This window comes from Nomascus leucogenys, chromosome 7b (genome assembly GCF_006542625.1).
Source record: "Nomascus leucogenys isolate Asia chromosome 7b, Asia_NLE_v1, whole genome shotgun sequence".
NCBI lineage: Eukaryota > Metazoa > Chordata > Mammalia > Primates > Hylobatidae > Nomascus > Nomascus leucogenys.
In genome coordinates this window covers 77919695-77943802 of record NC_044387.1, presented here as the reverse complement: position 1 = coordinate 77943802, position 24108 = coordinate 77919695, and the positions used below count along the sequence as shown (strand labels likewise).

The window sequence follows — 24108 nt, the reverse complement described above, 5'->3', positions numbered from 1 at the left end:
GTACTAGGACAATAGTGGTCTCTCACCCCTTTGACTTTGATTTATGGATACTCTCTCAAAAAACATATCCATATGAACACACACACACAAGATGTTTCATACAATTTAGGGAGTACACAAACCTACTGACACCCAATTATGGAGCTGGGAATGATTAAGAACACCTGGGATTCTATGACATAAATCAAGCAAGTCTGCTAATACTAAACAACAAGAGATATGAGAAACATAAAGGTTGTACCTCCCTCCATTACAACATTTTAACATAATGAATCAAGATTGGCATGCTATTCAAAATCATCCCATTATAAACAATTATGTGGAATGGTGTCAAAAGCATAGGTTTGGTATCAGAGACCTGTGTGTAAGGTGTACCACAAGCGGGTTGATCCTGAGAAAAACCTTTAACTTCTCTGAGATTCGGGGATCTTGTTTTTAAGGCAAGGGCAATAATAATGCTACCTGCCTGATAAAACTTCTGCATATAACAATATTTAATAACTATGTTACTGTATGTTTCACTTAAATTTACTCAAGCCACTTCATTCACCTTGGACTAGTAGTATAGCTATCATAGATTTTTAGCTGCTGATGCCAAAAATTGCTTTTTATATTACAACTGAATATTTGGGCATTGGGTTGATACAGTCTGTCTCTCTAAATTGTACACAGACAGCTTTTGTAGTTGTTACTATTTTACTCTAAATATGTTTCCCAGGTTTTAAATTGCATTAGTCATTATCACAGCAAAATTAAACCAAAGGATCCTTGGGCTTTATCACACCTTTGCAGCTTTATAACATCCATAGAAGTGTCAAGTGTAGGCATTGAATTCGCCCCATTACAAAGAGATGAGATACTGTCACTTACCTCTGTCACTGTCATAGAGGTATGCAAACTTGTCCCATTGATAGTATTCAATCAAGCTAAGGAGTGCTCCTTTGAGGTCAGGTCTCATCTGAATGACAAATGGATGTGTGCCATCTGTTGGGAAGCTGGGAGTGATGAAGGAGACGTGGAGTGTTCCGCAAAATGATGTGATGGTATTTACAGACTTCTTGTCATAAAATCCAAAAATAGCATAGACTCCTCTCGAAAACTGGGAGCAGACTAGAAGAATAGGAAAAATAGAAAGGAAAAATCATTGAAATTGGCACACAATCATATGAATTTGCTTAAAACTTAATGTCCTTTTACATAAAATACAAAATTAACGTATTGAAAGAAATATAGATTTAATGATCCATTGTAATTTATTAACACTTATTTACTTAGCGTTCTATTTGTGGAATCTAAAAGATTATAAAGCATAAAAAGTAGTTCTGGTTACAGGAAAATGCATACATCATTGTTTAACAAGCTATGTAAGTATTAACATATTTTAGGAACAAATATGAAAAATGTATGAGTAAAACAACATTAGCTATAAGAATAAACTGTAGTCACCTAAGATTTATACACATTAATGACAGCTCATTCCCTACATAATCCAATTCCTTTAAAAATCTTTACTGTATTCACGATGCTTTTACATCTAAAAGTTAATGTGCTTCCATAGAGTCCTAATGCTGACAAAAACCTCTTTAAGACAAGATAGATACCAGACTCCCATGATACATACAGAGACATGTCCCCAGAAAAGCACTTCAGTCATATTGTGTCCAATTCCTTTAAAAATCTCTACTGTATTTACGATGCTTTTATATCTAAAAGTTAATGTGCTTCCATAGAGTCCTAATGCTGACCAAAGCCTCTTTAAGACAAGATACATACCAGACTCCCCTGATACATACAGACACATGTCCCCACAAAGGTACTTCTGTCATATCGCGTCACTCAGCCGAGAAGCAATTAAATAAAGTCCAAAACTTTTCATTTTAATCTCCCCCATGGACCTAACTTATCCTATATGTTACACTACATATTAATTCTTAAAGAAATAATAATATTGTATTTGGACATCCTCATCACTCCCACAATCCCTGTCCTCTTTCAATATTTCTATTTCCAGTGAATGGCATATGACACTATCTGCTTTCACTCCTTCCCCCAAAAGTCAGTCCATAACTAAGTTATGTGCTCATTATAATACCTCGATATACTCAAATAAGGGCCACTTATTTTTCTCCCCATTCCAAACATCCTAGTTCACTAACAGTATATACTTAACATTGTGCTTGCCCTGTGCCTGGCATGTTCTAGGGTACGTTAATTCATTTTTTTCTCATGATAACTTTTGAGGTAGGAACTATAATTATTTCCAAATTACTGATGGAAAAATTGACACATAGAATAATATTAAGTGAGCTACCAAAGACACTTGCATAGGTGATAGATGCTACATTCCAAATAGAGAGTCTGGATTCAGAATCCATGCTCTTAATTAATAAGTAATATGGCTTATCTTACCCGACTAGTGAATTACCTACCCAGCTGTCCTCCTTCCTCCACTTACGTTCCTTCCATTCAATTCTCCACAATATAATAATATTTTGAAACATAAATCCAGTAATATCTTTCTGAGAAAAAAGGGTTACTTTGCCCAAGACTGATCCCCTGTAATGCTCTACAGAGCACTGACCATTCACAGAACAGTGCTTAAAGCTACTAGTAAAGTCAACTATGTGTCTTTTTTTCTTTTCTTTTTTTTTTTTTTTGAGACACAGTCTCACTCGTCGCTCAGGCTGGAGTGCAGTGCAGTGGTGCGATCTCACCTCACTGCAACCTCCGCCTCCCAGGTTCAAGTGATTCTCCTGCCTCAGCCTCCCGAGTAGCTGGGATTACAGGCATGTGCCACCATGCCCAGATAACTTTTATATTTTTAGTAGAGATGGGGTTTCACCTTGTTGGTCAGGCTGGTCCCGAACTCCTGACCTCGTGATCCACCACCCTCGGCCTCCCAAAGTGCTAGGATTACAGGCATGAGCCACCGTGACTGGCCAACTATGTGGCTTTAAATAAATAAATAGCTGATATTTCTCAATCTTGGGGTCATTTCAATCCAAAAACTGGAAACCAGTCATCCAGAAACACAATCTAACAACCTAGAACATAACATCTACCATCCTTTTAAAAAATCCTTTTTGAAGGATAAAACAAACCCTATCTTATACCATTGTATGTCCTTCACAAAAATAGATGGTCTGTAGAAAAAATAGATTTGTTTCATGAACACGAGCATTGCTAAAATATGTACAGATTCTAATTGCCAATTCTAGACAATCAAAAAATATTAGGCAATAATGTTTAGTAACTGTTGTACAGTATGAATCCAAAGGAAAGCAAGATTGCCTCTTTAAGTGGTCCTTATTTGCCAAAAATCTGTGTAATATGTAAATTTACATATCCTTTATTACCAATCTTCTACAAAGCAGACTGAAATATCTCAAAAAGCAACTGAATGCATTTCATTACATTTATTTCACACCTTAACATAAGGCAAAGATGAAATAACTGTCTTTTATTCATGCCCATACTTTTTGTTCTTGTCTGGGTACAGAGTTGAAAATAACCTTTAGTGTATTTGATAACTAAGTCCTTTCTTCACATACATGAAAAATAGCTTTCATCTCGTCTAGGAAAACTCTGCAGTGATTTCTTATTTTATACCTAAGTGTATGTGTACTGACAGGTATATCTTAAATCTTAAATTTGTTTAGCAATTGATGATTCCAAATGACACATAAAAGAAAGACTTGATTTAAAATTCTCTCCGGGTCTGTTTAATTCCATTTCCCTGCAAAGTGTGGGCATGTCATCTAGGTACTAGAGGAATATCATGCAATATGATTTATTAATGAGACCTCTTCTCATCTTAAGTGAAATAGCTTCTGTGATGGAAACAGCAGCCACAGCGTCAGCAGGATGCCTGATAAAGAATGCCACTGTTGGAATACACAGACAATCTTAATAAGGAGTCACACCTTTCATTTTCAATTTGTTTTAGGCTCTGGAGTGAGTTGTCAAGGGACCTCCTGGTTATTGCGGCCATCTGGAAACACTGGCTTTGACCCAACAACAGGCAAAAGCTGCACACAACTTCATAAGGAATTATCCATCTAACTCAGAAGACAATTTATTTTTCCCCATGCACTTCAGCTAATTCTCCAATGAACCTATTTTTACAACAATAGCCGTTCTCTCCTGACTCTCTTTGGTCTCCCTCAACCCTCTCTTCTTATCCTTTATTTCTTCATTGCACTTACTCAAGTGTCCATTTGCCTATATCCTCTATTTTTCTGGATATTTCTTTCTTATGTCTCCTGACTATGCATACAGTTAACAGCCATTCGGCCAACAGTGCTCATTTCCCTCTCTGTAGCTTAGGACAGTCACTGTCTCTGTCCCCAAGCAGGATAAGAATACCACTGAGATTTACAACCAGGAATCAATCAAATCCATCAGAATGCTGACGTAAACTAAGGTACTTTGCTTGCCCCATTTGTAGTAACCATCTGAAGATGAAAAACTTAGCACTATGCTTCTAACATGTTATCCCCAAATATCCAAGACTGTTCTCATTGAAATATTGATGCTCGCCCCAATTTAGCATAGGCAATATAACCTACTGACAACTTTCTCAAGAATATTAGCTGCAGTACTTTGGAATTACTCTTTACTTCATTAGAAGGGAAATTATTCATTTTCATCTTTACCTTATTCCCCAATGATGCCTCCAAAATATAAAGCCATTTCCTTAACTTTGATCCATCCTGTAATGAAGGAAGGTTTACTACCACCGAGACTATCAAAAATAATGTGTCATAAACTCTGAAAATCATTCCAAAGACAACTTTCTAAAATGAGTTATACAATACGAACATCCTATACAGTCACGTCTGGAGGCAGAGAAACAGAAATCCTCAGTTTCACCTCCAGCTTCATGACCTTTACAATAACACTATGAAACACTATTATAAGTTTCTCAATGATAGTCCTGATTAATATTAGAATTGCATTTATGTCTTGAGATTCAAACCAGATTGCAAAGGAGTAAGTAAAATGCTCTCACTGAGTTCTGTAATTAAATATTTAATATCAACTTTGAGAAACTCAGCAAAGGGCAAGTCCTTCTAAAAGACACTTTAGGTCAAACAGCAGAAATGATAATCTCCTGGGTGTAAGTAATTTGCTGATTATTTCACTTTTTATTACAAGCCCAGATGATATAAGCCAATAACAATGCTGATGGTGCATCCAACACACATCTTTTCTCTTAGGTCATTCTGCTCATTGGTGCTGCTAATGTAGCATACACGATAGTCTGTATGCTTAACAAAATCTAAATAGCCTCGCATAGTTATTGAGTAGAAAGGGAGAAGAACTGAGCATGATTTTTTTTGTTTTACATATTTTAGATTTATAAGTTGAGATTCACTTCAATGAATCAGCATAGTCTGCTTCATAAGCAGAAATGGCAACAGCCTCTTTGCAGTTTGAACAAAAACTGGTAAAAGCTGCATCACCAAGGGATTCTGACATCAAAATATGGAAACTACTGAAAGCCTCTCTCCTTCTCTCCTAAACTTCTGACATTAACCCCATGCATAGTTTGACCCTGATTTCAGTACTGAAATTTCCCTGTCATCTGTTAGTAAGGATCTCCTGGTAACTAAAAATAATCACCTCTTCTTTGGATCTAGCTTTCTTAGCTTCTCTGAATTTATTAGACCAAAATTTACCTCTTGAAATTCTTTCTCTTTCCACTGCTACTAGTCTTGCTCTCTTCTAATTCTTTTTCCACATTGCTGCCAAGTAAAATTATACCATCTTGGTACTTTTCCTCTCACTCTAATTATCTTTCACTGCCTTATCTTCTTCCTACATCCTAAATTAAAAAGACCTTCTCCAAGGATTTGTCTTCCAATTGTTTTCTCTTCTCTTCTTTCACTGTACCTCTTAGTGGTCTCACCCCTTTCCACAAGGTCAAATTCAATTTCTATGCATATGTTTCCCAAACCTTCATTATTATCCCAGTTATCTCCTATAACTATTTATTTACCAAAAGATGCACCATAAATATTCTATGTGACAAGCATAGTGTTAGGTTTAGAAAATGCACAACAAAGAGGATGAGTATTGTGATCTGATTCAGGAAAAAAATGGAATTTTATCTACTATGTTTTGATGTTCCACACTGAGTCATTTTTGATAAAATATAATGATCAAATCTAGAGAATATTTCTCTCTCTCAAAAAAAAAGCTTAGCTTCAATCTGTCACCTTCCAGTGTCCCTCAATTCATTATATGGAAACTCCTAAAACCATATATTTCCAACTAATTCCATAAAAGTAAGGAAAAAATAATTTATTTTATTCTGACGAACCATATCTATGTGTTTATTTTTCCCTTCCTGTTCATGCATGATAACTATTGCCAGAATTTATATGCAATAGTTCAGAATAATGACCTTCTTGCTCTTTCTTGTCCTATGCATGTCATCCATCACCATTTAAATTTTATTCTACTTCATGCATTGCACATTTACAAAGCACTTTTAAGAACCTACTATGCACTGTTCTAGGTTTGGGGAAGACAGTATTAAGCACAACGGGTAAGGTCCCCACTTACATGAAGTTTCCATAACAGTGCTTCTTAAGCATCTCTTGCACCTTCACTTTCCTTTTCTTTCTCCTTGGTTCTACCATGTGACCCACCTCTTCTCCCTCCTTCCTTCAATTTATACTCTTGTCATATTAGTCTTCCTAAAGCACATCACATAAAGGCATCATTCAAAGATCTGTCTTCCAATTTTTTTTTCTTTTTCTTCAAACTCTATCTTTCAGCAGTCTCATCCCTATTAACAAGGTCAAATTCAACTCCTTATGCAAATATTTTCCAAACTTTCATCATCACCCGAGCTATCATCCTTTATTTACTGATAAAAATATATACTGTAAATATATATGAATTTTTAGTAATGCATTTTCACGATTATTTTGTATTTATTTCCCTGCTGGTATAATTCTTAATTAAAATATTCAATTCTTTCATGAACTCATGTGTGAGCTTTCTAGAGTTAAAAAAAGAAAAAAGAAATACACAAAATGTCACTGTTTTACAATATCTAAACACATATTACTTTAAGCTAAACAATTAAATATCACAGAGACATTATTATTCTGTTTTCAAGAATCTTGGGAGGCTCTGACCTCAGAAACAGCAGCTCTAGGGGCTCAAAGTGAGAACAAACTGGGTTTGAATCCTGGCTTTGCCATTTTCTATTTGGATTTGTTGGGCAAGTTACTTTACTAGTCTGTCTGAGCTTATTCATCTGCAAAAAACGTTAAAAATATTACCTACCTGCCTCATTGCGGGACAGGGAAGTATTAAAGTAAACATAAGCTGAAAAGAGTGTTGGCCCTATAAGTCTCTCATGACTTTCCTACGTTTTAATGTTCTAATTAATGTTGATATTAACTATTTATTAATCATGCACCAGGATTTTGCTTATATTTTCCTTTAGTCTAAAATTCATCGATTCCACAAGACAAGTGCTTATGTGTTGAAATCAAGCCCATCTCTTCAGGCCAAAAAATGTTAGAATCACTCCTGACTTCTCTTCCTTTATTCTCAGCATATGAATTGTCACCAAATATTGCCCATTAGACCTCTCTGTCTGTGCTCTCCAGCTCTCATGACATTGCCTTAATATGGTCCTTAAACACCTATTGACTAGATGGCTGAAACAACCTCTCAAAAAGCCTCCACAATAAATCTCTTTCCTCTCATGGCAGATATAACCCTCTTGCTTAAAATCCATCAATTTCTTGCAATTGCTTAGAGAAGAGCACATATAGCATTTGCTCAGGTGTTACCTGCTCTGTGTGGTCTGAATTACAAGCTGCTCCTGCATGTGATTCTAAAGCAATCTGCCTTTCTGTGTATTAGCCTGTTTTATATTTGTCTAGTTTGCCCATAAACTGTGAGCTAATTGAAAGGAGAGAATGAAGTGCCATTTACCTATGAATGCCTGTCAAGTACTTGGCACACAGCAGGCAACTGATAAATGTCATTTAATAACTACCAATTCTTCCAGGAAGGGTTCCTTGCTTGCCATCAACTGAATGTGATCCTCCCTAATTATGAACTCCATCAGCACACTCCCCAGTTGCCCGAATCAGAAGCCCAGCTCTATATTTTCCTAGGCACCTGGTAGAAGAGTCACTGATCTTAACCATGCTTCCTAATCTATTTAATGGGGCTATTAATTCCTCTCCTGTCTACCTCATGAGAATTCTTTTAAGTTTAAATTAGATAATGTATAGAGATGTACTGGAAAAAAATTATAAATTATTAGGTAAATGTGTTATTGACAATAAATCAACCATAATAATTTTTGAATTCTCTGCAATACCCAAATCAGAAATTTTCACAATTATATAATTATTATTTGTCAAATGAATATATAATCAGAACCAATGGTCTAGCAAAGACATAAAATTAGTTCTTATGATAAAATTTCATTTCTGTTGATAGTGGGGTATTTCTGAAATCATGTCATAACAATATTTTTATCCTTCGTTATCATTTTGCAAAATCACAGCTGTTAGTTTAAAATTACCTATGAAATGCAGTTAATTCGCTCTCCTAATAGGAAAAAAGCACAATCATTTTTAGTATGAAAATATAATATTTAGAATATTTGTGAAATTTTATTATTTTAAGATTTCCATATACATTTTGTAAGTGGAGAAGTTTGTACCAAGAGAGGGGACATTACTAACCTGAAAAAGTACACAGAGCAAGCTGCAATTGAAAACCTAAATGAAATGAGGTAAATTTTTTTGCCTGGAACATACATTGAATTTATTTGCATGGAATATATGCCCAATAACAAATTTTGCACATGAAAATATACAGAAAAATTCCCACAATTTCAAATGTCTTATTTACATAATTGAAATAAATTGTTCAAGTTTTAAAGTTTATCGTAAGCGACACTTATTCCCCTAAAAATACAATTATTGTAACAGATAGTACATGTAATGTTAGGTTTCCAGGTAAAAATTGGGGGGAATCATAAAAATAGACCTGTGATTCCTTTACTCTCACAAAATGTAGGTAAATACAATGTTCTCTTCTTATGATGAAATGGAGTTAAACCATCTACTTTGCATTAATGGGGTTATTTTAAAGTTCACTTTTCCACTGGGGCAAATTCTTTTCCTATCTATGGACAGAAAGGATTTCCCATTCTGGACCTGGCAGTGTAGCATCTCTCAAAAAACTCTCATTTCTTTAAGAGCCTACCCATTACTTTGTTCACTCCTGTTCCCCAGAGCCCAGCAAAGTTCCTAGCACAGACACTCAGTATATAGCTACTGAATGAAACACCAACTGATTCAGAGGAATGCAAAGAATAATAAACATACGCCCCAATGACATTTTCCATAAATTGCCTCACTGATGATTTTCCCTATAGCTCTGCCACAAATATTTATGATGATAAATTACTTCTCTTTTGCATACATTTTGATCTAATGTTTCACAGAAATACTAAATTGATGCAACTTCATCACTCAGTAGTAGAAGACAATGAAGCTGTAATAATACATTTTTCTTTCTCTCTAACAAATATTTACCCCTCCTGACCTTCGTGTTATGTTTGCTGAGTGAGGTGAAATGGTGAAAGTTTATTGCTGTTGCCCATATTATACGCAGCTTTAAAAAATCTATAACATTTATTCTGGCTTCATTCATCATCTGGGATAGCAGGCAATCATAGAACCAGCAGTAATAGGCAATAATTCTCATGTGAATTTTAATGATGGGTTCTGGATACATAAACGAAAGAGAATTACCTTTGTCTATATCAGACGCTATTTCACAAGAGATAGTCTCATTCTTTATCTTTGGGATATGTATTTTCTCCTTATAAATTCACATAGTTCTATCCTCTGTGAATTCTTGCTCAACTCATGCTCTATGTGAGTTCTGGGCACTCTATGCCCTGATGAAATTTGAATATTGTGGATAAAGAGTGCCAGGCTGAATGAATGTCTGCAGGCCTGGTGTCTAATCCCTGCTGTGACACCAGCCAGCTGTGTGCTGCTGGCAAGTCTCAGCTTTCAAATGTCTCCATGCCCTCAAAGCTCATACTTGGGCCTGTGTGGCTGAACATCAAAGAGAGAAATTCTAGAAAATGTCAGGTAGTGCATATTTATTATTCATCACACACTTTCTCATGGAAAATGTATGTGAAATACAATAAATTTCAAGGATTAAATAATATTGTTCTCTGTGTTTTATTACTTCTTCTTTGTTTTATATTTCTTCCTCTTTGTTTTATATTTCTTCTTTCCTCTTGCTCTGTTTTCCCTCTCTCTTTTTTTTTCTCTTCTTCATGTTTACAGCCACCATTGGTCTTAACGCCTAAAAAACCTGCAATCTCTTGTCTGATCTTAATTAGAATGTACAAGACCGAGGGATTATGTATGTATCAAACATAGATTCAATGACATCTCAGTCCAAATAATCATTTTAGCGTCTGTGATAAAACCTACTTTTAAACAAAATAACTGAAAAATGTTCAAATGACTATAAGATTTCCACTTAAAATTTATCCTTTAAATAAAATACAAAAAATGGCAGAACTTTATCACCTTACTGTCTGGATACCCTCAAATTAGCCTGGATAACACTTTTGCTTTTGAATGACTCAAAGAGTTTCTGAAAGTTTCACAGAACTTTCTTGCTCCTCTTACTTGTTGGTAAGCAAGAGGGTTCCTGCGCATGTGCCATAGTACTTATGTGTTAACCCACATACATTTATTTTCAAAGCACACATTTTTTTCAATATTATATAATGTGAAATTATATAAATATGCTAAAATGCTCTGGGCCATTAGCATTCATCTATAAATTGCCAAGGAGTTGGAGGGATTATCTTTAGCACAATGGACTCACACACCCTCGATGCATTGAGTCCTGGCAAAATTATGACTTAATGCTTGTTAAGGGATCATGGCACATTGCTCTAACATTACCCTGACAGTCGCCCTACTCCATTGCAACACCCATACAATCATATGAGCCTAGTTACAACTGATGGTGTGAAACGAGTTCCTTCCAGAAAGGATTCGTAACTTATTTAGTTTTTGGCCCTTACATTTATTTGAATATTCTAAATAAAATGTCTGTAATTAAAAAATAGCAGGAGTACATTTTAACACAAATGTAAACAAGCATACCGATTAAAAGGATGTAAATTCCCTTTGCTTACTATTCTTCCCAGAAGCAACCCTTGTTAACAATAATGTGGGATGTACCTCTAGCCCCATAGTTGTAGTAAGGGTCGAATTTGTTTGTATGTTTCTGGTTTTGTTACGTTTTTCATTAAGGACATCACAGAACAATTATCTTGTGGCTTACTTTGATATCTGGCAGGGAAATTACCATGTTGATACAGACTTAGTTCACTCTTTTAAACCATTGTATGGTATTCCCTAGTTTGAAGACAGCAGCAACATTTTATTAACATTCCCTAATTGAAAGATATTTAGATTGTTCAGAGTTTTGTGATTACAAACAAGGTTGCAGTGAACATGTGAGTACATACATCTTTGAGCACATCTGCTATTATTTCTGCAGAACAGATTATTAAAAGTAGGATTGCTTGGTCAAATGTTATACTGGGTGAAAGGTTATCCATGCTATCAAATTATCACCCAAATATAGTGTAGCAATTAACATTCCTGTCAATAAAATAACTTTTTGTGTGTAATTCACTAATAATTGATATTTTTCTTTGTTTCAGTTTTTACTAATCTAACAGGTAAAAATGGCATTTCATTTTTGTTTTAATAATGGCAACTTACATTTTTGTACTCGTGATAGTACGCATTGCTCTTAGTATACTTTATGTATTAACTTAAAATTTGTAATACCGTAAAGCGACATGGGTCCTAATATTATCCATATTTTAGAGACTAAAAAACTTGGAAGCAAGTTAAGTAATTTTCTCAGCTATCATCTCTAGAAACGGGTGAGTGGGTGTCAACCCAGCAGCCTGACTCCACAGCTGGTTTCATCAGCCACCTCACTGATAAACAGGAAAATTGGATTCCCATCATTATTAGTAAGAAAGTGCATCTATTTTTATAGTTTCCTCTATTAATCACCTATTCCTAGATTTTGTACACTTCTTTTTACTATTAGGTTACCCTTTAAGTTTTGATTTCTAATATACTTTAATCTTCTGCATATGTAAAGCCCCTATTTTTCTTCCTTTTCCTCTTACCTTTTTCCATGTTTATGATGACATTTGTAACCAAATTCTCAGTCTTTCATTTAATGATTCCTAAATTTTGTGTCTTGTGTAACAAGGATTTCCCATTCTAAGATTTTTCAAAATATTCTGGGATGTTTGATTTTTTAACTATCCCTTTTACATTAAATTCTTCTAATATTAATATCTGGATTTTATGAATGGTAAAAACCTAACTTATTTTGTTTCTACATAGATGTTCAATTTCCCAATGCTTTTAATGTAATTTTATTGATTTCCTTGGTTTTAAATGTCACATTTATCATATGCTACATTTCTGTATGTCCCTACGCCTATTTCTGAAGATGAAAGCAAGTGTTTTAATTACTACACTTTTTTGGAAATAACTATTGAGGTCAGTGTCCTTTTGCAAAACTTTCGTACCTACTGTTTTCCATTTTTTTCTTTAGGATTTTGCTTAGGATGAGATAGAAATACAAACTAATTTGCAGAGATTAATATTTACCACATTACAGCCAATCACTACTGACTAAGAACTGTTTCATGATTCTCAGTAGTTTCACACATTTATTCATACCTTTCACACATTTTATTAGATTTATCCCTAGATATGTTGTATCTTTTTTACATTACTGTCAGATAATTTTTCTTTATATTTTCTATTTTAGATATTGATAGTACTATTGACTTTCAAATCATAATTTTATGTCTAGTGATCTTACTGAACCCTCTTATCAGTTCTATGAGCTTTTGGATTGATTCTTTTGGATTCTTCTAGGTGAGAAAGCAATTATTTTTGTAAGAATTTTACTCTACTCACTTTTGGAACTTTCTACTTTGTGAAATTATTTCTCCTTAGCTTTGTATTTCTACTGTACTTCTAATAAAAATGATAAACTACAAAGTATACCATTAATATGGCATCTGTGCAATTAATATGTTATCTGTGCAATGAAAATTGAGAATTTGAATAATTATCGATGCATTTGATCAATGTATATAATTAAACTCTTTTATGCAGCTCATAATGCTTCCTTTTCAATAATAGATGGACTTTTAAAATGCCCATAGGTTATGTGAATAATTCCTCAAATTCTGTTTTACTCTGTGGTCCTCAGACAATAAAAAAAAATAGGAGAAAATATATTGCAAGTTACATAACATCAATATTTAGTTATTTTCTATTTTTTTCTGTAATTATTCACAGCCAATTCTGAATATACCACCATAGCTGCAACAAGGCAAATAAAAAAATAGCAAAGCAACAATTATTCATTAGTAAAGGCCAGAAGATGGAGCTAAACTACTGAGAGGGAGAAAGGAAGTGGGCAACAAATGAACAGCTGAAAAGGAGGCATTCGGGAATGAGAGTATGAAGCTCCGTGGAAATTAGAATTCTAATAGCTATGTAATTTCTATGACAGAAAAACATGGAGAAAATTGGAATGAGCAGATGATAGCTAATTTCAAGGGAAAATATTAATAATGTGCTTCACCGTAAGTTATTTCAACTGCATGTGATCACGGAAAATAGGCACATATGAATTTAGTTAAAGCCATCATTTTGAAGATATCTAAATGAATGAACGTCTTGTTCTGGAGAACACATGCACTTTTGTATATAAATCAGAGAGTATATTGCAGATTTGTCCATTTTAAGGTGTCTAAATTAAATGCAACTGGTGAAAATAAAGCAGGAGCAAAAATCAATACTGAATTGTGAACTACCCAGATTGGTTGTCTGGCTTTTTCAGAGCCACTAGATAGTTGCCAAGTCCTTAAGAGGTGATGTCATAAAAACAAACAAGCTGGGGAGAACCAGAGCTTCTAAAAAACTTTCTCAGTGAATCACAGCATATGTTCTGATTTCAAACTTTTAAGAACAAAGTTAAGGCATATGTCATACTTCAATAAGGATGACAATGGATCTTTAATAAATGTGAATAATATGAAGTAAGTCAGCATCGAAGTTAGGAAAACTAAAATATGCCTGCTGGATCTATATATGAATGAAATTTCTATTCTATCCCATGAACTAGTTCCTTCTAGGGTAATCTGGTTAAAAAAAAAAAAAGCAGTAATGTAACCAGACAAGAATGGAGTTTTATGAATACGAATCTTGTAGAATGTCCAAGGCAACATGAATATTAATGAGGAAGAGAGAAAGCTATATTTGTGTATGTGTAAGTATACTTTTCTTTTACTCAACACATCTCATGCTCTCAAAACATATTAAACAGCATTGGACCAAACGTAACCATATACTGATTTGATAGGATTTTGCCAAATTATTTGTGAAATTTTATAGTACTTTCATAAAATAATATTTCCCCTAAAGTAAGTTAGTATGATGTATTATGTATTATTGCTGCATAATTGCATGACCAAAATCTACCATTTAATTGAATGAAATTTTTAAAAATGCTTTGGGAAAAAGGACAGTATGTCTGATTTCTATAACCATTATTCTTTTAAGTAGTAACTAAGACATACATATAAAATTATGTGCCAGGTACTATGTAAGGTCTTACATTTATAAAGTCATTTACTGCTCCCAATAAGCAATATACAGACAGATAAGTTTCCCAAGTTAACACAGATAGTGACAGTAGGGCTGAAATTTGAACCCAGGCAGTCTAGAAGCAGCTAGAAGATGTCACAAGAAAACCTGAAAATATATTTCAATAGACAATAAAAATAAATTCCAGAGTAGTGATAGATTTTCTCAGTCAAAAAGACATTAGGGAAAAATAATCTCTCTAGCTTTTTATTTAAAATGATTTTCTTTTATTTTTAATATATAAACTTGTACAGTGTTTGTGTATGTGTATGTGTGTCTGTGTGCTTGCATGCTACTGTATGATATGCATCCAAATAAGACAAATAATCCATCAAGAAACTTTATTAATTGATACTTATAATTTGTAAATTTAATCTTTGCTATACCTTTTCCTGCAACAAGTCACAAGAAAACAATTCTAAGTAACAAGTTAAATGAAGATAAGTATTGATATATGCCTTTCATGACACATCCAGGACTTTTTAAGAATCTTGAATTTTACCTGTACATTATCTTCTCATCTGCATTTCTATAACCACTACAAAATAAAATGGGACACAGCGAGAACCTGCCTAATGTAATCACTGTGTTTACACCAAGTATTCGCAAAGTCTTATGATTTTGATACTCTAGACAATTGTAACATGCTTTTTAAATTTCATAAATGTAACATTTGGGAGCACTGATGCACTCATATATACTTTCGTTACTTTCAGCAATGCTCAGGTACTAAAAAAAACCATTTTTTAATTATATAAGTCCTTATGTGTTTATGTCCATATTATTCTGGGAAATTTTAAGGGACATATTTCAATTAGTTTTTTGAAAAAGAGCCTCTGTTCAGGTAGACATTTTCCCTTTGCAACATTTATTCTAACACTTAAAACCAAACCAGTTTCATTGCAAATCAAATCTTTCCTGCCTTCTCAGCATTGGTCACAGCAGAGCTCCAATGTACTTTCTGCCACTTCTTACCTGGGTCAGCAATGAAGCTGCAGAAGAAGGTTAATGCTAAAAACAAATACATTTTTAAAAGGGAACAAATGATTTTTTTAATATTTCACCCCCAAATAAGCAAGGCTCAATTTTACTTCTGTTTCTGCTCAATGCTTCTTCCAGTTATCACTATAACATACCCCAAATATAGATTCAAAATTTTAAAATATTTATTTCCTCAAAACATCCAGAAATTACACAGAATAAAGAAACATAAGATCTTATGCAAAACTACTGAATATAGAAATACACCAAAATGTCCCTAATCTCAACATTGTCATTGGTAGACATAACCACCTATCTGAATACAAACAACAGGGGATATTTGTCTGTTTCTAATAGCTAAATCTTCTGTAGTTCTTTTTAAATAGCCCAACTTCCCTGAATTTTGAAAGAGATTATATAAAGTATACACAAGATAATTTTGATACTCATAAAGGAAATAAGTGTTGTGGTAAACAAATAAAGTCCAGGATTGGAAGTGGACCATATACTATCCAGTATAGCCTTAGATAATTAGCTTAACATTTTTAGGACTCAGTGGCTTTAGTTATAAAATGCTGTGGCACACTGCCACAGCGATGTTCCAGTGGAGATCGAGTAACCCGAGACCTAAAAAAATAAAGTTAAAGACAGAATTAGATTAAAAGAGAAAAAACAATGGAGGAAGTAGAGTGTCTGATACAGGATTAGTACCTAAAAAATGTAAACTGGTTTTGGTTTTGGCTGTCGTTTTGTTGATATTGGTGCTTTGCTGCCGAGACCAGGTGACGTCAAAGATTCATTTCAATTTAGGGATTCAATTATTGGCGACTCCTTGCACCATTCAACAGCATTCAAGTGTATTAGTACAAGAATTTGTGATTCTTCTTATACTAAAATTTAAAAAAATAATAATTTGAGACACCTGAAAATATTTGTTTTTTAGTATTCCCAAACAGGGGTCCTAAAAATGTATAATACTTTATTAGTATTCTTTTCAGTATTTTTACAGCACACTGGGTTCACTTGCTTTGTGAGCAATCTGACTGGCTCAATATCCCCAAAACTCTTCTTGTTTCCTTAATATAATATTATATATGCAAGACTGAGATCACAAGAAAAACACCCAAGATAATACAGGGAAAACAGAAATGTTAGGCAGGACATCGAAGACTGTCTTCATGACAATTAATTTTCAGTTTTACCTAGAACCTTGAATTTTAATGGCTCATCGGAGAAAAGAGAAAGACGTTGGATACTCCCTAGTATGAGAACATAGGACAGAATTGTGAAAAGGTGGTCGGCTGGCAAGGGGATGAAATAAAAAAAAATCTCTTACTCAACTCTGCTCTGAGTGGAAACAAAAGTCACCTCTTGGAACTCATAAACTTAGGCCACAAAACCCACCATTTTTCAGTTTCAATTTACATACTGGAAAACCTCAACTCTGGAAATTAATCGAAAGCAATTTTGAATTGAAATCTAATCACTAAGCAAAAGCAAATAAACACATATGCTCCCTAAACCAAAATGTATCCTCCATCCAGGACCCCTGGGATTCCAACAGATTAATGAGACCCAACTGTAAGCTCAAAACTTTTTTAGAAAGAAAAAACGATACATTCACACACACTCCCACACACACAATAAGGAGACAGAGATCAACAGAAATAAAAAACAGCAACATTACATTTCAGATGCACCATGTAAAATATTTTAAGTCTTTAGAGAGTAAATAATATATTGGAAATACGAGCATGTAATAAGAGTTAAATTTGAAAGAAAAATAATATCCAAAATAATAAATTTAACTATTAAATATAAAAATCCAATGGATCGATGTAGGAGTTACATGAGATCATCCTGGGAAATAATTATTAAAATAGATGTTTTACGGAGAATTACTCAGAATCATCAAAGCAAGCAAAGAAATAGACAACACCAGACAACTGATTGGAGTTGTTTCCGGAGAGAATAGAGAATAGGAGAGAGTAATTTAAAGAGAAGGCTGAAATTTTCCTGGAATTGATCAAAAAAATTTTTAAATTTTAGAAAACACAACTCAATAAATTGACTTCCACAAAGCCTATTTCAGATACTGTTTATCCAGGAAAATAGATGAATGTGAGAGTAATCAAATAGAAAAGAAAGGACAGCTATAAAGGAATTTGAATTATAATGACAGCAGATGTGTTGACTGCCACAAAGGAAACTGGAAGACAGTAGAGTAATACCTACAAAATAAGGAGAAAATAAATTGTAACCTATAATCATACTGATTTGTTTCCTGAAATAAAAATGCCTGCTAAAATACCAAAATCAACCACTAAAAGAATAGAAATGGCCGGGCGCGGTGGCTCACGCTTGTAATCCCAGCACTTTGGGAGGCCGAGGCGGGCGGATCACGAGGTCAGCAGATCGAGACCACCCTGGCTAACACGGTGAAACCCGGTCTCTACTAAAAATACAAAAAATTAGCCGGGCGTGGTGGCAGGCGCCTGTAGTCCCAGCTACTCGGAGAGGCTGAGGCAGGAGAATGGCGTGAACCCGGGAGGCGGAGCTTGCAGTGAGCCGAGACGGCGCCACTGCACTCCAGCCTGGGCGAGACAGCAAGACTCCGTATCAAAAAAAAAAAAAAAAAAGAATAGAAATAATTGCACCTAAGAATAAAATTTAACATAAATTACATATAGAAAATTACAAACTTTATTGGAAGGTATTATGAAAGACAAATAAACAGATTTACTATTTTCATGGATAGAAAGATGATATTATAAAGATGCCAAGTCCTCTTTAAAAGAATGTATAGTAAAAGCTAGCTCTTATTAAGCCCTAACTTTGGGCATAATCCTGTTTTAACATTTTTAAGTCTCCAAAAAAAAAAATGTCATGTAAGTGCCATAATTTGTTACTAGTTTGGGAACTAATGGATGAGGAAATAAGCGTGTCTAAATAACTTGTCCAAGATCACAGAAAAAGAATATCCAATAAAAATTTGAATAGACATTTTCATGTGTGAAAAATTGTTTTTTTCCAAACATCATATTGTGCACCATAAAAATATACAATAAAGAACAAGTATTACTGGGGATAATAGCTGTATGACTTTGGGCACATTACATAATTATTTTCATCTGTAAAAGTGAGATAATGATAGTTTCTACATAATAGATTCTATAGGGTACATTATCTGTATGGATTAAAGGAAATGATTCTTGAAAATCATTTTTACAAAGGTTGATGCATAGAAACAGTTTAATACAGCTTAGCTATTCTTGTTTTAATTTCAGAAGTATTATTAAAATAATAATACACACAAAAGTCAGGTGGACATAGGTCTAAATCCTTATTATTATATCACTCACTAGTTGTGTATATTTGCCAGGTTACTTAATCCTCTACTCTTTACTCTCCTCAAATATAGACATGCTCACCTGTGAATTAACACATAGCTGGAACAATAAGTGATCTATAAATTGTAGTCACTGTTATTAGTAATTATTATTATAACGAATAATGAATTGAACTTTTATAAAAAAGCAAGAGACCAAGAACAGCAGAGACACTTTCAACTATTACACCGATACAGTACACAGAGCCTAGAAGCAAATCCACATATAGAAAATGTTTGAAATAGAGGTAGCATTGTAGCAAAGTTGAGGGAAATAGACTCTTCAGTTAGAAGCTTTTCAGGAAATTTATTAACCATAAAGAAAAAAGCAAGTTGAATCTCAACCTTACACACACACACACACACACACACACACACACACACATTATAGGTAGGCTAAAAACTAAATCTAAAAATAAAAACTTTTTAAAGTGGAGGAAAATATAAGCCAATATCATTGTAAATTAAATATAGGAAAAGGTAGTGTATGCAAGATACAAGAAGTAGAAACCATAAAAAATTTATAAATTCCTCTACTTTAAAAGTTTTTATAAAAAGATACTATAAAGAAAATATAAAGGCAAAACACAACATTAATCGAGATACCTGCATCCAATATAAGTGAAAATGAATTAGAATTGTGGTTATCTAAAGAACTATGAATCAGTACGTAAAAGACAGACAACCCAATATAAAATTAAGAACGACATGAGACATTGCATTTAAAAGGGACTCAGAAGGCTTAACTGAAAAATTAGAAGATGCTCATCTATACTATAAATCAGGGAAATGCTCATTAAGACCAATTGAGGTACCCTGCCAAATCCACAAATAGCAAAGTGAAAAGTCTAATGATACCAAGAATTAATAACATATAAAAACAAGATGTCATATACTGATAGTAGATATGTGAATTGATCGAACCATTTTGAAGAACAGCTGGGCAAAATCCTGTAGACTTAAAGAAGTACACACCAGCAATAATTTCATTCTCAGGCCTGTGCTCTGAAACACTTAGAAATGTATGCAAGGAGATATTTAAAAGAATATTCATGGCTGCATTGCTTGTACTATCAAAACACCCATCAACAAACCACCAGGCACTGGAGTATATAATGAAATAATATTCGGCAGTGAAAATAATGATGTAGAACTATAAATATTAAGTGCTGAAGAATTTTAAAGACATATCTTTGAGTAAGGGAAAACCAAGTTACAGAAGACAGACAATCTGCTTGCAGAAATTTGAAAAGCTATATACTCTTTTTAGAGTAAACCATATGAGTAGTAAAAATACAGTGGAATCTATAGAAACGATACACATCAAATAGGAGATATGGGTTACATGGAGGGCATACAATAGTGGAAGGAACTCAAGACATCTCAATTGTATTGGTAATGTTTTATGTCTTGAACTGGGTGCCACATTATCAGGATGTTTGCTTTAATATGCTGTATAACTGTGTGTAGGTCTGACATATTTAATAAAATGATTTGAATGAATAATGGATGCTTTGGAGAGCAGGGCATATGAAAACCTGATTAAAGTCATTAAGGATCAGATGAAGAACAGAAAATACAGCACATCCAATGTAAGTCCACAAAAGTCTCAGCATGGAAAGTTTAATGCCACTTGCAGTGTCCTAATTAGCTTTTTTTTAAAGTTCTCAATAAAGTAACAACCAAGCTGTGTTAAGAAATAAATGCTGACTACTTAATTAGTCCACTAGCTGACCCAGTTCCCCTTCTCACACAACATCAACTTATTTCAAACTTGGGCTTCAGAAGAATTATAAATTGCATCTCATTAAGTTTCTTCTGGGTCATGACACTTACAAATAGTTGAAACAATAAATGTCAAAGTGCTATTGTGTTACAGAAACCTGAGATCTGCTTCTCTTCAGATACCTGTTTTCTACTAAATATGAATTTATTATATTAATGCTGCAATATTAAAAACCTCTCTAACATTATCCTAGCCTGGATATTAATCTAAAAAAGCAGGTCATTAACTAGTCATTTATAACAACTCTAAACCTTTACCTTTGGGAAAGACATCACATCTAATATCTCTTTCATCTTATAGCATAATCACAAGGTAATAAAATAAATCTTATCTCTATTTTACCAATGAAGATTTGGCTAATTTTCTCTAAAGATTACTAGTGAGTGTCTTAATTTACTTCAGGGAGGACATTAATTTCTAACAACTTTTAAAATCACAGGTTAAAAGTGAAAAATACAAAGGAAAATTAGATTACAGCATTGCAAATATTAAAATATGATAAATAGAATTAAAGCCACTAAAAGATTTATTTCCACATCCAAACTGACAAAGATGTAATACACATATCCACTGTTTATATAAGGCCAGTGATTCTGATGAATTTTTGCACTGAAGAAATTGTTTTTGCTCATTAAGGGTTTATTTAATTTAATTAAGCTAAGTAAGCATCAATATATTTATAATTCCTACATTGTAAGTAATTTAATACTTAGAAATATCACATTAATTATGGTAATTTCCTTTGTGGGTCTTCCTCACACTCATTACGGATCTAATATTTGCAGCCTCAGATTATTCAGCTAGGAGATACGCCTCTTCTGGAAAGACAGAATACTACCTCCTCTCTCAGACATGACTTTGCACTGGTCTGCAAAGTCCCACAATCTCAAACTTTATTTTGCTAACTGGGGTCACTATACTAATAATACAGAAGCAAAATTAAATCAACACAGCATTTCCTTGAACGGACCAAATATGCCCAGAATTCCCATCCTCTTCTCCATAATACTTGGCTTGTCATAATTCTACCTTAAAAAAAAAAATTGGCTGGGTGCGTTGGCTCACGCCTGTAATCCCAGCACTTTGGGAGACAAAGGCGGACGGATCACAAGGTCAGGAGTTTGAGATCAGCCGGGCCTACCCGGTGAAACCCTGTCTCTACTAAAAATACAAAAATTAGCTGGGTGTGGTGGCGGGTGCCTGTAATCCCATCTACTTGGGAGGCTGAGGCAGGAGAATCGCTTGAAGTTGCGTGGCAGAGATTGCACCACTGCACTCCAGCCTGGGCAACAGAGCAAGACTCCATCTCAAAAAAAAAAAAAAAGTTCTGCCAGGTGTGGTGACTCATGCCTGTAATCCCAGCTCTTTGGGAGGCTGAGGCAGGTGGATCACTTGAGGCCAGGAGTTCGAGACCAGCCTGGCCAACATGATGAAACCTCGTCTCTACGAAAAATGCAAAAATTAGCCAGGTGTGGTGGGACATGCCTGTAGTCCCAGGTACTAGGGAGGCTGAGGCAGGAGAATCATTCTCTTTGAGAGGCTCTTACAGTGTAACTTGAGGGAGATTCTGGAAAGCTTTTATATATGGAAAAGCTTTTACATATAAAAAATATAATAGGAAAGTTTAGAAAAGCATTTATATTTGAAAAAATATCAAGTATAGAGGTAGATATTTCAATAGTCTAAAACTTCACATTTCAGAAACAAAATCTGTTTTAAAACAGATTTTTCCACCATATTTTCCTGACATATATTTGAGGTTGTAAAAAGAACATCTTAAATGCATCTAGGCAAACTCTATGTCAGTGAATAAAGTAGGTGACCCAGTTTGTTTCATTATATTTTTGTGAAATCAGTGCATTCTCTTGGATGTCAGCTCATACATATGTTCTGGGCTCAGACCAATGATAGTGATTGGTAAACATTGCCAGAAATAACCTGAGTGATGTTCCTACACAGGCATATGGAGGGATGGTAATTGTATTGTCTCGTTTGGGATTTTCATAAATGTTTAACAATATGTTTTCTGGCTGAAGCAAAATCTACCCAAAACAACATTAGTACTACCAATTTGGCACAGGATAAAGCTATCTCCTTCTCATCCCTCCTTGATTCAAAGTGCAAACTCCTGAAACCTATTTTTGTCTCCCTCTGCCTCATCCTTATTCCTCTTAACCCCATATAATCCTTCTACCAGGTCTTCGGAAATCCATGTCAACAATCCCTCACACTATTTTCTTCATTCTTAAACTTTTCCCAAATTCTTATTGCCCAATCTTTATAATTCCTCAAAACTGTCTTACTTCTAAAGACTCTCCTTTTCTAGCATCTTCTTTTAAGACTCCTACTTCTTACTACTTAATAGAAAGGGTACCTGTTGATATAGGTCATATGGTAGATTGTTCCACTCATGTCCCATAATAAATCACACCTCCCAATACCCACATTGTTGCCTACTTGCCTTCTGCATTGGCTCTGGGTTCGGCCATGTGATTGGCTGTTCTAACCATTTGGCACTGACTTTGGGACCGAACAATGGACAGAGGATAAAAAATCATCACGGAGACTATTAGTAAAGCTTAGAAGAATGGCAGACAAACAGTTAACAGAAGCCAAAATGGCAGTAGAAAACTGGTATTGGACACAGCAAAAATGGAAGCTCATGTGTTGTGTTAGTGAAAACATCGGCATAACTGTCACCTGTAACAAACTGGAAGATTGGAAATGTACTTAGTGAACTTGTGAATCTGGCTGAGAACATTTTGAGACCGCATGCTAACGTGTCAGTTTGTATCTTTTAGATGCTTATGAGAAGGTACAAGAAAGAAATGAGCTACAGAAAGACCTGTTCAATTTGCAAGTAGAATTTAGAGGATACATAAAAAAGCTAGGACATGCTGGTTTGGAAGATTTAGTGTTTCACATTTTCAGTATCTCCACCTGGCACAGTTAAGAAATGGCTTCAGGGTAAAGACTGAATCAAAGTTGTTTCTACAAAACCCTTTGTTAAGACCTCGGGAAGATGTGAGGCTTTGCCTGAGGAGACCCACACAGTTAGACAAAAAAAGAGAGTTTTACAAAATATATTTTACAAAATATATTACAAAATAATATTTACAAAATATTAAGGGCACTGTCACAGAGAACTTCTTAGAAAGCAAAAG

At 34.3% G+C, this 24108-nt stretch overlaps 1 protein-coding gene across 5 annotated transcripts in view; it reads right to left on the bottom strand.

Moving 5' to 3' along the window:
* The window catches only part of GRIA2 (glutamate ionotropic receptor AMPA type subunit 2), a 142889-nt gene that overhangs the window by 65567 nt on the left and 53214 nt on the right, over positions 1-24108 (bottom strand). For all 5 annotated transcript variants that reach the window (XM_003257893.4, XM_004088542.3, XM_003257894.4 and 2 more), the window contains exon 3: positions 871-1110. In XM_003257893.4, the coding sequence (XP_003257941.1) occupies positions 871-1110 (240 nt within the window). The remainder of the gene's footprint in view (positions 1-870; positions 1111-24108) is intronic.